We start from the raw sequence: 13,744 nt of genomic DNA, 5'->3' as shown, positions 1-13,744 counted from the left end.
TTCCCCACATAAGAGTAAAAAGCCTTGGGGTTTTCCTTGATCCGACCCGCCAAGGACTTCTCATGTTCCCTCCTAGCTCTCCTAAGCCCCTTTTTCAGCTCATTCCTTGCTAACTTGTAACCCTCAATCGAGCCTTCTGTTTCCTCATCCCTACATAAGCTTCCCTCTTCCTTTTCACAAGACATTCCACCTCTTTCGTGAACCATGGTTCCCTCACTCGGCCATTTCCTCCCTGCCTGACAGGGACATACCTATCAAGGACACCCAGTATTTGTTCCTTGAAAAAGTTCCACTTTTCATTAGTTCCTTTCTCTGACAGTTTCTGTTCCCAACTTATGCCCCCTAATTCTTGCCTAATCGCATCATAATTACCTCTCCCCCAATTGTAAACCTTGTAAAATTGTAAAATAAGGAAGTAGAATCTGTATGGGTGGGGATCAGGAATAGCAAGGGTCAGAAACAATGGTAGAAGTAGTTGATTGGCCTCCCTAATAGGAGTTATATTGTTGGACAGAGCATTAACCAATAAATTATTGGCGATTGTAACAAAGGCAATGTAATAGTTTTGGGCGACTTTAACATTCATATAGTTTAGCCCAGTGAAATTGGCAAAGATGGTTTGGGACATGAGTTTGTATGGTGCTTTTGTGACAGGTTCCTGGAATAATATAGAACATAGAAAGCCACAGCACAAACAGGCCCTTCGGCCCACAAGTTGCGCTGATCATATCCCTACCTCTAGGCCTATCTATAGCCCTCAGTCCCATTAAATCCCATGTACTCATCCAGAAGTCTCTTAAAAGACCCCAACGAGTTTGCCTCCACCACCACCGATGTCAGCCGATTCCACTCACCCACCACCCTCTGAGTGAAAAACTTACCCCTGACATCTCCTCTGTACCTACCCCCCAGCACCTTAAACCTGTGTCCTCTCGTAGCAACCATTTCAGCCCTTGGAAATAGCCTCTGAGAGTCTACCCTATCCAGACCTCTCAACATCTTGTAAACCTCTATCAGGTCACCTCTCATCCTTCGTCTCTCCAGGGAGAAGAGACCAAACTCCCTCAACCTATCCTCATAAGGCATGCCCCCCAATCCAGGCAACATCCTTGTAAATCTCCTCTGCACCCTTTCAATGGCTTCAACATCTTTCCTGTAATGAGGTGACCAGAACTGCGCGCAGTACTCCAAGTGGGGTCTAACCAGGGTCCTATAAAGCTGCAGCATTATCTCCCGACTCCTAAACTCAATCCCTCGATTAATGAAGGCTAGTACGCCGTACGCCTTCTTGACCGCATCCTCCACCTGCGAGGCCGATTTAAGAGTCCTATGGACCCGGACCCCAAGGTCCTTCTGATCCTCTACACTGCTAAGAATGGTACCCTTCATATTATACTGCTGCTTCATCCCATTGGATCTGCCAAAATGGATCACCACACACTTATCCGGGTTGAAGTCCATCTGCCACTTCTCCGCCCAGTCTTGCATTCTATCTATGTCTCGCTGCAACTTCTGACATCCCTCCAAACTATCCACAACACCACCTACCTTGGTGTCGTCAGCAAACTTACCAACCCATCCCTCCACTTCCTCATCCAGGTCATTTATGAAAATGACAAACAGCAAGGGTCCCAGAACAGATCCCTGGGGCACTCCACTGGTCACTGACCTCCATGCAGAGAAAGACCCCTCCACAGCCACTCTCTGCCTTCTGCAGGCAAGCCAGTTCTGGATCCACAAGGCAACAGCCCCTTGGATCCCATGCCCTCTCACTTTCTCAAGAAGTCTTGCATGGGGGACCTTATCGAACGCCTTGCTGAAGTCCATATAGACCACATCCACCGCTCTTCCTTCGTCAATGTGTTTGGTCACATTTTCAAAGAACTCAACCAGGCTCGTAAGGCACGACCTGCCCTTGACAAAGTCGTGCTGACTACTTTTGATCATACTAAACTTCTCTAGATGATCATAAATCCTGTCTCTCAGGATCCTCTCCATCAACTTACCAACCACTGAGGTTAGACTCACCGGTCGGTAATTTCCCGGGCTGTCCCTGTTCCCTTTCTTGAATATAGGGACCACATCTGCAATCCTCCAATCCTCCGGAACCTCTCCCGTCTCCATCGACGATGCAAAGATCATCGCCAAAGGCTCCGCAATCTCCTCCCTCGCCTCCCACAGTAACCTGGGGTACATCCCATATGGTCCCGGCGACTTACCAACCTTGATGCCATTCAATAGTTCCAACATATCCTCTTTCTTTATGTCCACATGCTCGATCCTTTCTGTCCACCGCAAACCAGCAGTACAACCACCCAGATCCCTTTCCACCGTGAATACCGAGGTAAAGTATTCATTAAGCACCTCCGCCATTTCTAACGGTTCCGCACAAACTTTTCCCCCTTCACCTTTTAAGGGTCCTATGCCTTCACATCTCATCCTTTTACTCTTGACATATTTGTAGAAAGCCTTGGGATTCTCCTTAATCTTACCCGCCAAGGTCTTCTCATGACCCCTTCTCGCTCTCCTAATTTCCTCCTTAAGCTCCTTCCTACATCCCGTATACTCCTCTAAATCCTTAACACCTCCTAGCTCTCTGAATATGTTCTAGAACCAACTCGGGATAAAGATATTTTAAATACTGTGTAAAGAGGTGGGATTAATTAATAATGTCTTGGGCCATGCCTCCCAGCATTGGATTTGGTTGGGGGGGGGTACCCCAAAGATGCCCTGGAAGTCTCAGAAGTTAACCCGGCAATTGTCCATTTAAGAAGCATGGTGAGAAAGATCTATCCATGGCTTACTTTGGAGGTTCATGGCTAGCATTAGATGAAAAGAAGAGGCTTATAATGTTGCAAAGAATAATCGCAAATCCCTTTATTTATATTGTCTTTCTGTGTTCTTCCTACCAAATTGTATCACCTCTCACTTTCAGCATTAAATTTCATTGCCATTTGTCAGCCTAGTGCAACATTCTGTCTCTTTTTAAAGTTTAACGCTATTTTCCCTGCAGTTCTTCCAAGGTTTGCCTCATAAATTTTGAAATTGTGCCCTGTACATCGAGGTCTTGATCATTAATGTATCAGGAAGAGCAGAGGGTCCCAACACAGATTCTTTGGGAACTCCCACAATAAACCATTGCGCGGTCAAAGAAACAACTGTTCACTGGTACTGTTTCCTGTCACTCAACCAAATTTGTATCCATGTTACTGATATCCTTTTTATTCCAGGGACTCTTCTATGTGGTATTTTATCAAATGCAATTTGTAAGTCCATGTACACCACATCAACCATAGGCTGAGTGAGTGGGCATATGCATGGCAGATGCAGTATAATATGGATAAATGTGAGATTATCCACTTCAGTAGCAATAATAGGAAGACAGATTATTATTTGAATGGGTGTAAATTGCTAGAGGTGGATAGTTAGCAAGACCTTGGAGTCCTTGTACATCGGTCGCTGAAAGTAAGTGTGCAGGTACAGCAGGCAGTAAAGAAGGCAAATGGTGTGTCGGCCTTCATAGAGAGAGGATTTGAGGATAGGGATATTACTATAATTGTACAGGGTGTTGGTGAGGCCACACCTGGAGTATTGTGTGTATTTTTGGCGTCCTTATCTGAGGAAGGATGTCTTTGCTATAGAGGGAAGGTTTGTCATATGAGAAGAGACTTAGTTGGTTAGGATTATATTCATTGGAGTTTAGTAGAGTGAGAGAGGATCCCTTAGGAACTTATAAAATTCTAACAAGATTAGACAAGGTGGATTCAGAAAGAATGTTCCCAAATATGGGGGAGTCCAGAACTAGGGTGTCATAGTTTGAGGATAAGGAGTAAACTTTTTAGGACTGAGGTGAGGAGAAATTTCTTCACGCAGAGGATGGTGAATGTGTGGAATTCACTACCACAGAATGTAGTTGAGGACAAAACATTGTCCGATTTCAAGAAGGAATTAGATATAGCTCTTGGGGTTAAAGGGATTTGGGGGGGAGTGGGGGGGGGGGGGGGGGGTCAGGATATTGAATTCGATGATGAAAATGACTGGCGGAGCAGGCTCAAAGGGCCGAGTGGTCTACTCCTAATTTCTGTCAAGCAAGTTAATTAAACACTATCTGCCTTTCATAAATCCATGCTGGCTTTCCTAAATTAATCTACATTTGTCCAAATAACGTTAATTTTGTCCACTGAGGTTAAACTGACTGGCTTGTTTTTTTGGAGAAGGGTGTAACATTTGCAATTCTCCAGTCTTCTGACATCACAAAGGAGATTTGGAAAATTATGGCTAACATCTCTGAAATTTCCATCAGTTAATCCCCCCAATATCCTTGAATGTATTCCTTCTGGTCCTGGTGACTCTACACCAGTGATGGGCAACTTAGGCTAGTGAGTGGGCTGCCTGAGTGGCCCTCAAACTCAGTGCGCAGCAAGATTGAAATTGGGCTTGTTTACTAACCATGACCCCATGGATAAGATTAAATACATTTAATACACACTGAATATCGCAATGATTTGCAGAAGATGTTTCATCATTCTTATAATAGAACTGTCATTAAGTTCAAATGGCAAAAAATCAATGAAATATTTACACTTGTGATATCTACATTAATATGACTTAACGCATTGTCTGTCATCTTTGAATCTGCAGCTGGTTTCGTCGCTATTCATACTGTTGCCAGGTTTATAATCCAGCTCCCTAACTCTCAGCCTGAGTAACTTATAAAAATTGTAAAGCTGGAGTGCAGAAAGGACGAGGCAAGCTGCTGTCATGAAACTTTGCTGTAGCTCCTGATTCATCTACAGCAGCTTAATTTGTGGTCTGTGCCCCTGAGCTGCAGCTGTTGTAGGAGGTGGTCCTCTGACATGCATAGAATGTGATGGACTTGTCTTGTTTACATTACCTCGGGTAGCGCCACTAACTAATTAGCCACTAACTGTTCAGTCTGTTTCAAACTGTGTTCTGGGGCACAGGTGGATCGCTATCAGCTAAAGGATGGTCGCCACATCATTGTTCTTGCTGAGGGTCGTTTGGTGAATCTTGGCTGTGCAATGGGCCATCCCAGCTTTGTAATGAGCAACTCTTTTACCAACCAAGTCCTGGCACAGATTGAGCTGTGGACCAATATTGGCAAGTACCCAGTGGGCGTACACTTCCTGCCAAAGAAGGTGAGTGGTCTTTTATCTGTAGTTGAATCCAGAGATAAATTTTATCTGGAGATTTTAATGTTGAGTTTGGTTTTCTTATGACTTTTTTCAACCTGCTGATGGCTGTTTTAGATATTGGAATCTGGGAAAGACTTGAACCTATGAAATGATTTTTCATATTCCTCAGTTCATGTAAGGTTAAGATTTGAGGTGCAGTTTCTGCTATTCTGTAGATAAATGTGCACATAACCAACAATGAAATGCACGGCCAGATAATCAGTTTTTAGTGGTAACTGAGGGAGGTGGTTGGCCTGGTTGAATAAAATCATAGAATCTCTACACTGCAGAAGGTGGCCATTTTACCTAGTGAGTCCGCACCATCTCTCCGAAAAGCATCTTAGCTAGGCCATGCCCTCCCCACCTTATCCTCAAAACCCTGCACATTTACCATGGCTAATCCATCTAGCCTGCACATCTTTGGACTGTGGGAGGAAACGGGAGCACCCGGAGGAAATCCACGTGGACACGGGGGAGAATGTGCAGATTCCACACAGTCACCCAAGGCTGGAGTCAAACCTGGGTCCTTGGCCCCGAGAGGCAGCAGTGCCACAGGCTCCTCAGCACCTCTAATCTATTGGGATAAAGTGGGTGGGGTTTCAAAGCAGCTTTGCTTATAAATCAGAAAACGCATTTGAGTCTCAAACTCATTCAGAACTGTTGCTCGTATCCCACTTCACACCATGGTTTTTGAAGGGATGGTTTCCACTAGCCTTTGTAAAGAAATACTTGCTACTGAATGATCCAGATCTAACTTTTAGTTTCTGTCCCCTTAATCTGGACTGCCTCAGCAGAGGAAATAATTTCCCCCATTCTACTCTATCTGATCCTTTAATCATTTTTCTACCCTTTCGCGGAATGTTGTATATTAATGATTTGAAAGAGGGAACTAAATGTATTATCTCCAAATTTGCAGATGATAGGAGGGTGATAGGTAGGAGGGTGAGTTGTGAGGAGGATGCAGAGATGCTTCAGCGTGGTTTGGACAAGTTGAATATGTGACTAGATGCAGTATAATATGGATAAATGTGAGGTTATTCACTTTGGTAGCAATAATAGGAAGACAGATTATTACTTGAATGGGTGTAAATTTAGAGGTGTGGATGCTCGGCGAGACTTTGGTGTCCTCATGCATCAGTCACAAAGCACAGCAGGCAGTAGAGAAGGCAAATGGTATGTTGGGCTTCATAGCGAGAGGATTTGAGTATAGGGATAGGGATGTTTTACTGCAATTGTATAGGGCATTGGTGAGGCCACATCTGGAGTATTGTGTGCAGTTTTGGTGCCTTTATCTGAGGAAGGATTAACACTGCAACAAACTTACTGTGAAAATCTCCGAGTCGCCACACTGGCACCTGATTGGGTGCACTGAGGGAGAATTTAGTTTAGCCAATGCACCTAAGCAGCAACTCTTTCAGACAGTGGATAACCTCACATTTTGTGGGAGGAAACCCACACAGACATGGGGAGAATGTGCAGCCTCCGCACAGATAGTGACCCAAGCCGCAATCGAACCCGGGTCCCTGGCGGCAGTGCTAACCACTGTGCCACCGTGCTACAGAGGGAGTACAGGGAAAGTTTATCAGGCTGATTGCTGGGATGGCAGGTCTGTCATATGAGGAGAGACTGTTAGGATTATATTAACTGGAGTTTAAAAGTGAGAGGGGATCTCATAGAAACTTACAAAATTCTAACCGGGTTAGACAGTAGATTCAGAAAGAATGTTTCTGATGGTGGGGGAGTCCAGAACTAGGGGTCATAGTTTGAGGATAAGGGATAAACCTTTTAGAACTGAGGTGAGGAGAAATTTCTTCACCCAGAGGGTGGTGAATATGTGGAATTCACTATCATAGAATGTAGTTGAGGCCAAAACATTGTGATTTCAAGAAGAAATTAGATATAACTCTTGGGGCTCAAGGGATATGGGGGATATGGGGGAAAAGGGGATCAGGATATTGAATTTGATGATCAGCCATGATCAAGCTAGTGGCGGATCAGGCTCGAAGGGCCAACTCCTAGTTTCTAATTTGAATCTTTACTGTAAATGTCTATGAAAATTCCTCCAGCTGTTGTTTTAACATGCTACTTTTCGGATTCTTTCAGCTGGATGAGGCAGTGGCTGCTGCACACTTGGAGAAGCTGGGAGTGAAATTAACCAAGCTAACACCAGACCAGGCGTCTTACCTTGGTATTCCTGTGGATGGCCCCTTTAAGCCAGACCATTACAGATACTGAACACTTTGCTTCCATGAAAACCAAAGCATTGCAACATTCCTCGGAGGGGCTTGTTGGCATCTGTGATGGATCTTTATCAGGAATCAAGTGGTTACAAATTCCCAAGAAAATTACTGATCTGTTCTTAAGCAATTGTGACCATTTAATCACCAAAGCATCTTCATTTTGTATCTGCATTGATATTGGAATAAAATCCTGCTGAAACATTTGAGTTTTTCCTATTTTAATCTCAGGATTTTTGCCTAACAGAGCTGTGTGTAAATTCATTACCTTAGTGTTGTTCTGTGGGTGTAGGTGACTCCTCTATTGAAGTATGTCCAATTGGAGCACAATTTAGACTGACATCACTGAGGTCAGGGCTGAGGGAGGTGTGTGCTCCATTTGTGGTGGTGCTAGCTAGGGTTTGCCTGGATGTACACACGCAGGAATGATCCTGTTCACACAAACTGGTAAGGCCTAAATCTGGCTCATCAGCAACCCTTGGTTGCCAGATAGCTTGAAAATGTTCAGTCGAGGGTCACACCAAGAATAAACCTTTGGATGAATTTTCACAAATATTAAGGTGCACAGAATACTGGGAGAGGCAGCACTAGAACACGGAAGAGTAAGTAGTTGGAATGAGAGCAAAGGAGACCGTAATGAAGTCTAAACCAGGGTCACTGTGCATGTATGTGAATGCACCGAGTGGTAAATAAGATTGCTGAGTTACAGGTGCAAATTGCATTGTGGAAATATCGTGGCGAAAAGAAGCCTGGCTTAAGGAAGGGCAGAACAAAGAAAATTACAGCACAGGAACAGGCCCTTCAGCCCTCCAAGCCTGCACCGACCACGCTGCCCGACTGAACTAAAACCCCCTACCCTTCCGGGGACCGTTTCCCTCTATTCCCATCCTATTCATGTATTTGTCCAACACCCCTTAAAAGTCACTATCGTATCTGCTTCCACTACTTCCCCCGGCAGTGAGTTCCAGGCACCCACCATCCTCTGTGTTTAAAAAAACTTACCTTGTACATCTCCTTTAAACCTGTGCCCCCTAGTAATTGACTCTTCCACCCTGGGAAAAAGCTTCTGACTATCCACTCTGTCCATGTCCCTTAATCTTGTAGACTTCTATCAGGTCGCCCCTCAACCTCCGTCGTTCCAGTGAGAACAAACCAAGTTTCTCCAACCCCTCATAGCTAATGCCCTCCATACCAGGCAACATCCTGGTAAATCTTTTCTGTACCCTCTCCAAAGCCTCCACATCCTTCTGGCAGTGTGGCGACCAGAATTGAACACTATATTCCAAGTGCAGCCTATATGAGGTTCTCTGAAGCTGCAACATGACTTGCCAATTTTTAAACTGAATGCCCTGGCCAATGAAGGCAAATGTGCCGTATGCCTTCTTGACTACTTTCTCCACCTGCATTGCCACTTTTAGTGACCTGTGTTCCTGTACACCCAGATCTCTTTGCCTATCAATACTCTTCAGGGTTCTGCCATTTACTGTATATTTCCTATCTGTATTAGACCTTCCAAAATGCATTACCTCACATTTGTCTGGATTAAACTCTGCCATCTCTCTGCTCAAATCTCCAACTGATCTATATCCTGCTGTATCCTCTGATGGTTCTCATAACTATCTGCAAATCCACCAACCTTTGTGTCGTCTGCAAACTTACTAATCAAACCAATTATATTTTCCTCCAAATCATATATATATATATATTACAAACAGCAAAGGTCCCAGCACTGATCCCTGAGGAATGCCACTTGTCTCAGAACTGGGTGTTAAATATTCCTGGATACAAGATGTCTGGGAAAGAGGGAGAGGTAGTGGTATTGATTAAGGAGAGCATTGCAATGCTGGAGAGGATGTTCCAGGAGGGGCCAAGGGCAGAATCTATTCAGCTAAGAAACAAAAAATTGTGCAACTATAATGCTTGGTTTAGTCTAAAGGCCACAAAGTATTGGGAATGATATAGAAAAACAAATTTACAAGGAAATTGGGTGCAAACACTGGAGTAGTTACAATGTGGGACTTCATCCAAATATAGACTGCGATATTAGTATTGTAAAAGGATAGAGAGGGGCAAGAGTTCCGAGAGTGTTCAGAAAAAAATTGGCAGCAGTATGATTCCGAACCAATGAAAAAGACAGTAATGTTAAATCTGGTTCTTGGGTATGAGGTGGACCAAGTGGATGTCGTGTCAATGGGAGGACACTCGTGAAGCAGTGATCATTTTATCATAAAGTTTAAGATGAATATGGAAAAGGGCAAAGAACAATCCAGAGCAAGAATAATTAGCTGAAGGAAAGCCAATTTCAATGGGGTAAGGATGGATCTGGGAAAAATGGAGCCCAAGGTTAGTAGGAAAAATAGTAACTGAACAAAGGACTACTGCAAAGAAGAGTCTGGGCAGAGTCGAGGTATATTACCTCAAAAACAAATCCAGAGCTCTTTGGATGGTAACAGATGATGAAGAAAAAATGTGCTTATGACAGCTGTCAGGTCAAAAATTCAACCGAGAACCAGGATGAATATAAAAGATTCAGAGAGGAGGTGAAAAAGCAAATAAGATGAAAAGAGACTGGCAGGTAACATAAAAGGGAATCCCAAAGTCTTCAATAGCATATCAATAGTAAAAGGGTGAACAAAGGAGTAGGGTTGATTAGGGACCAAAAAGAAGATTTATGCATGAGGACGGAAATCATGGTTGAGGGTATTCAATGAATAGTTTGCATCTGTTTTTACAAAGGAAGATAATGGTACCCAAGCCATGGTGATAGAGCAGGTAATTCAGACAGCTGCAAGGGTTTACAATTGTAAAGAAGTGGTATCAGAAAGGTTACCTGTAACTAGAGTTGTTGAGGCACTGGAATCAGATGAGATGCATCCAAAGATACTGAAGTAGTGAGAATGGGAATTATGAAGGCATTGGCCATTATTCTTCAACCTTTAGACTCGGGTATTGCCAAGCTCTGGAGAATTACAAACATTAGACCTTGTTCAAAAGCTGTAAAGATAAACCCAAGAGCCAGTCAGTTTAACTTTGGTGGGTGAGGAAATTTCTAGAAACAGTAATGTGGGACTATTATAGTCACTTGGTCATATGCAAGTTAATTAAAGAATGCCAGCATGGATTTGCTAAGGGAGACCATGTTTGACTTGCCCAAGTTTTTTGATGAGGTAACAAAGAGGGTCAATGAGGGTAATCTTGCTGATGTAGTGTACATGGAGTTCTAAAAGGCATTTGATAAAGTGCCTCCCAACAGACTTTAGCAAAGTTCTAACTCATAAAATAAAAGGAACAGTAGCAACATGGATACTACATTGACTCATAGAATCATAAAGGTTTACAGCATGGAAACCGGCCCTTCGGCCCAATTTGTCCATGCTGCCCCTTTTTTTAACCCTTGAGCTAGTCCCAACTGCCTGCATTTGGCCCATATCCCTCTATACCCATTGTACCCATGTAACTAAATGCTTTTTAAAAGATAAAATTGTACCCGCCTCTACTACTACCTCTAGCAGCTTGTTCCAGACACTCACCACCCTGTGTGTGAAAAAATTGCCCCTCTGGACACTTTTGTATCTCTCCCCTCTCACCTTAAACCTATGCCCTCTAGTTTTAGACTCCCCTACCTTTGGGAAAAGATATTGACTATCTAGCTGATCGATGCGCCTCATTATTTTATAGACCTCTATAAGATCACCCCTCAGCCTTCTACGTTCCAGAGAAAAAAGTCCAGCCTCTCCTTATAACTCAAACTATTAAGTCCCGGTAGCATCCTAGTAAATCTTTACTGCACTCTTTCTAGTTTAATAATAAGAACATAACTAGGAGCAGGAGTAGGCCCTCTGGTCCCTCAAGCCTGTTCTGCCATTCAATAAGATCATGGCTGATCTTTTCGTGGACTCAGCCCCACTTGCCCGCCCACTCACCATAACCCTTAATCCCTTTACTGTTCAAAAATTTATCTATCCAACAAGGAAACAAAGATTTCTGTTAATGGCCCAGCAATTACATCTCTTGTCTCCTTCAGTAATCTGGATAGATGCCATCAGGCCCTGGGGATTTCTCTACCTTAATGTTTTTTAATTCACCTCACACTTCCTTTCTTGTAATGATGACTTGTTCTAAAGGTTTAATGCCTTGGGATTCTCCTTGATCCTGTCTGCCAAGGACATTTTGTGACCCTTTTTGCCCTCCTAACTCCCTGTTTGAGCTCTTTTCTACTTTCCGTGTATCCTTCAAATGCTTCATCTGTTTTTCATTGCTTGGACCTCATGCATGCATCCTCTTTCTTTTTGACGAGACTCAGCATTTCCCTGGTCATCTTAGAATCCCTACAGCACAGAGAGAGGCCATTCGGCCCATCGAGTCTGCACCAACCACAATTCCACCCAGGCCCTATCCCCATATATTTATCCACTAATCCCTCTAACCTACGCATCCCAGAACACTAAGGGCAATTTTTTTTAGCATAGCCAATCAACCTAACCCGCACATCTTTGGACTGTGGGAGGAAACCGGAGCACCCGGAGGAAACCCACGCAGACACGAAGAGAATGTGCAAACTCCACACAGACAGTGACCCAAGCCGGGAATCGAACCCAGGTCCCTGGAGCTGTGAAGCAGCAGTGCTAACCACTGTGCTACCGTGCCGCCCTAACGGTCATCCACGGTTCCTGAATCCTTCCATTCCTGTCCTTCCTTTTCATAGGCACATGCCTGTCCTACACTCTGATCAACTGCTCCTTAAAAGACGCCCACATGCCAGATGTGGATTTAACCTCAAACAGTCTCACCACATATTCCCCCACTGCAACTTTGATGACCTGGATGGGCCCATTCCCTAGTACAGTCCAGTATAGCCCCCTCTCTAGTCGGACTATCCACATATTGTTCCAAAAAGCCTTCCTGGACACACTTAACAAATTGCTCACCATTCAGACCATTAGCCTGTAGGGATTTCCAGTCAATATGAGGAAAGTTAAAGTCTCCCACTACAACAACCCTATTATTTCTACATCTGTCCAGAATCTGCTTACATATCCATTCTTCAACTTCCCGTGGGCTGTTGGGAGGCCTGTAGTACACCCCCATCATAGTGACTGCTCCCTTCCTGTTTCTGAGTTCTATCCACAGTGTCTCATTACATGATCCTTCCAAAGTGTCCTTCCTCTTTACAGCTGTAACATGTTCCCGAACCAGTATTGCGATTCCCCCACCTCTTTTACCTTCCCCTCTGTTTCGCCTAAAACACCTGTATCCCAGAATATTTAGCTGCTAGTCCTGTCCCTCTTTTAACCAAGTCTCCACTATCGCAACCACATTCAAGTTCCGCGCAAGAATCAAGGCTCGAAGTTCATCTGTCTTACCTGTTATACTCCTTGCATTGAAACAGATGCACTCCAGACCTCTGGGCCCACTGAGTTCGACCTCCCCAAGTCGGCTCTGCCTCTTAGCTAGCCTGGCCTTGGTCCCAATACTCATCCCCAGTCTCTACACTTGCTGGCCTACTGTTCTGATTCCCATCACATCAGTTTAAACCCACCCAAACCACACTAGCAAACCTCCCAGCCAGGATATTGGTGCCCCTCCAGTTCAGGTGTAACCTGCCCTTCTTGTATAGGCCCCACGTTCCCTGGAAGACATCCCAATGATCCACAAATCTGAAGCCCTGCCTCCTATACCAGTTCTTTAGCCATATGATCAGCTGCACTATCTCCCTGTTCCTAGCCTCACTAGCCCCACATGGCATGAGGAGTAATCCTGAGATTACTACCCTAGAGGTCCTGCTTTTCAATCTTCTACCTAACTCCCTAAATTGCTGTTGCAGGGCCTCACTGCTCTTTCTACTCATGTCATTCATGTCAATTTGGACAGTGACACCTGTCTGTTTTCCCATTTTAGGATGCTTTGTACCCGCCCAGAGACATCCAGGACCCTGGCACCAAGGGAGGCAAACTACCATCCTGGAGTCCCTTCACAGCCACAGAAATGCCTATCTGTGCCCCTGACTATTGAATCCCCTACCACTATTGTTTTGCTACGCCTTGTGTCCTCCCTCTGTGCAGCAGGGCTAGCCGTGGTGCCTTCTCTCTGGCCACTGCTGTTGTTGTCCCCTGATGGACCTTCCCCCCTCATCAGTATTCAGAACGTCATACTCATTAGATAGAGGGACAGCCATAGGGGAACCCTGCACTGACTGCGTACCCGGTCTGGCGGTCACCCATTTATCTTCCTGTACCTTGGGTGTGACCACATCTCTGTAGCTATTATCTATAACAATTTCAGCTAATTGCGTGCTCCTCAGTGTCTCCAGCT

At 44.5% G+C, this 13,744-nt stretch overlaps 1 protein-coding gene across 1 annotated transcript in view; it reads left to right on the top strand.

The window, feature by feature from the left end:
• The window catches only part of ahcy (adenosylhomocysteinase), a 61,251-nt gene extending 53,613 nt beyond the window's left edge, over positions 1–7,638 (top strand). Inside the window, exons 9-10 of the mRNA XM_078237012.1 lie at positions 4,965–5,159; positions 7,299–7,638. Of these exons, the coding sequence (XP_078093138.1) occupies positions 4,965–5,159; positions 7,299–7,430 (327 nt within the window). The 3' untranslated portion in view covers positions 7,431–7,638. The remainder of the gene's footprint in view (positions 1–4,964; positions 5,160–7,298) is intronic.
• The last annotated feature ends 6,106 nt before the right edge of the window (positions 7,639–13,744 follow it).

This window comes from Mustelus asterias, chromosome 20 (genome assembly GCF_964213995.1).
Source record: "Mustelus asterias chromosome 20, sMusAst1.hap1.1, whole genome shotgun sequence".
Taxonomy (NCBI): domain Eukaryota; kingdom Metazoa; phylum Chordata; class Chondrichthyes; order Carcharhiniformes; family Triakidae; genus Mustelus; species Mustelus asterias.
Note: the sequence above shows the minus strand (reverse complement) of the source record. Positions and strands in the feature narration are given on the sequence as shown.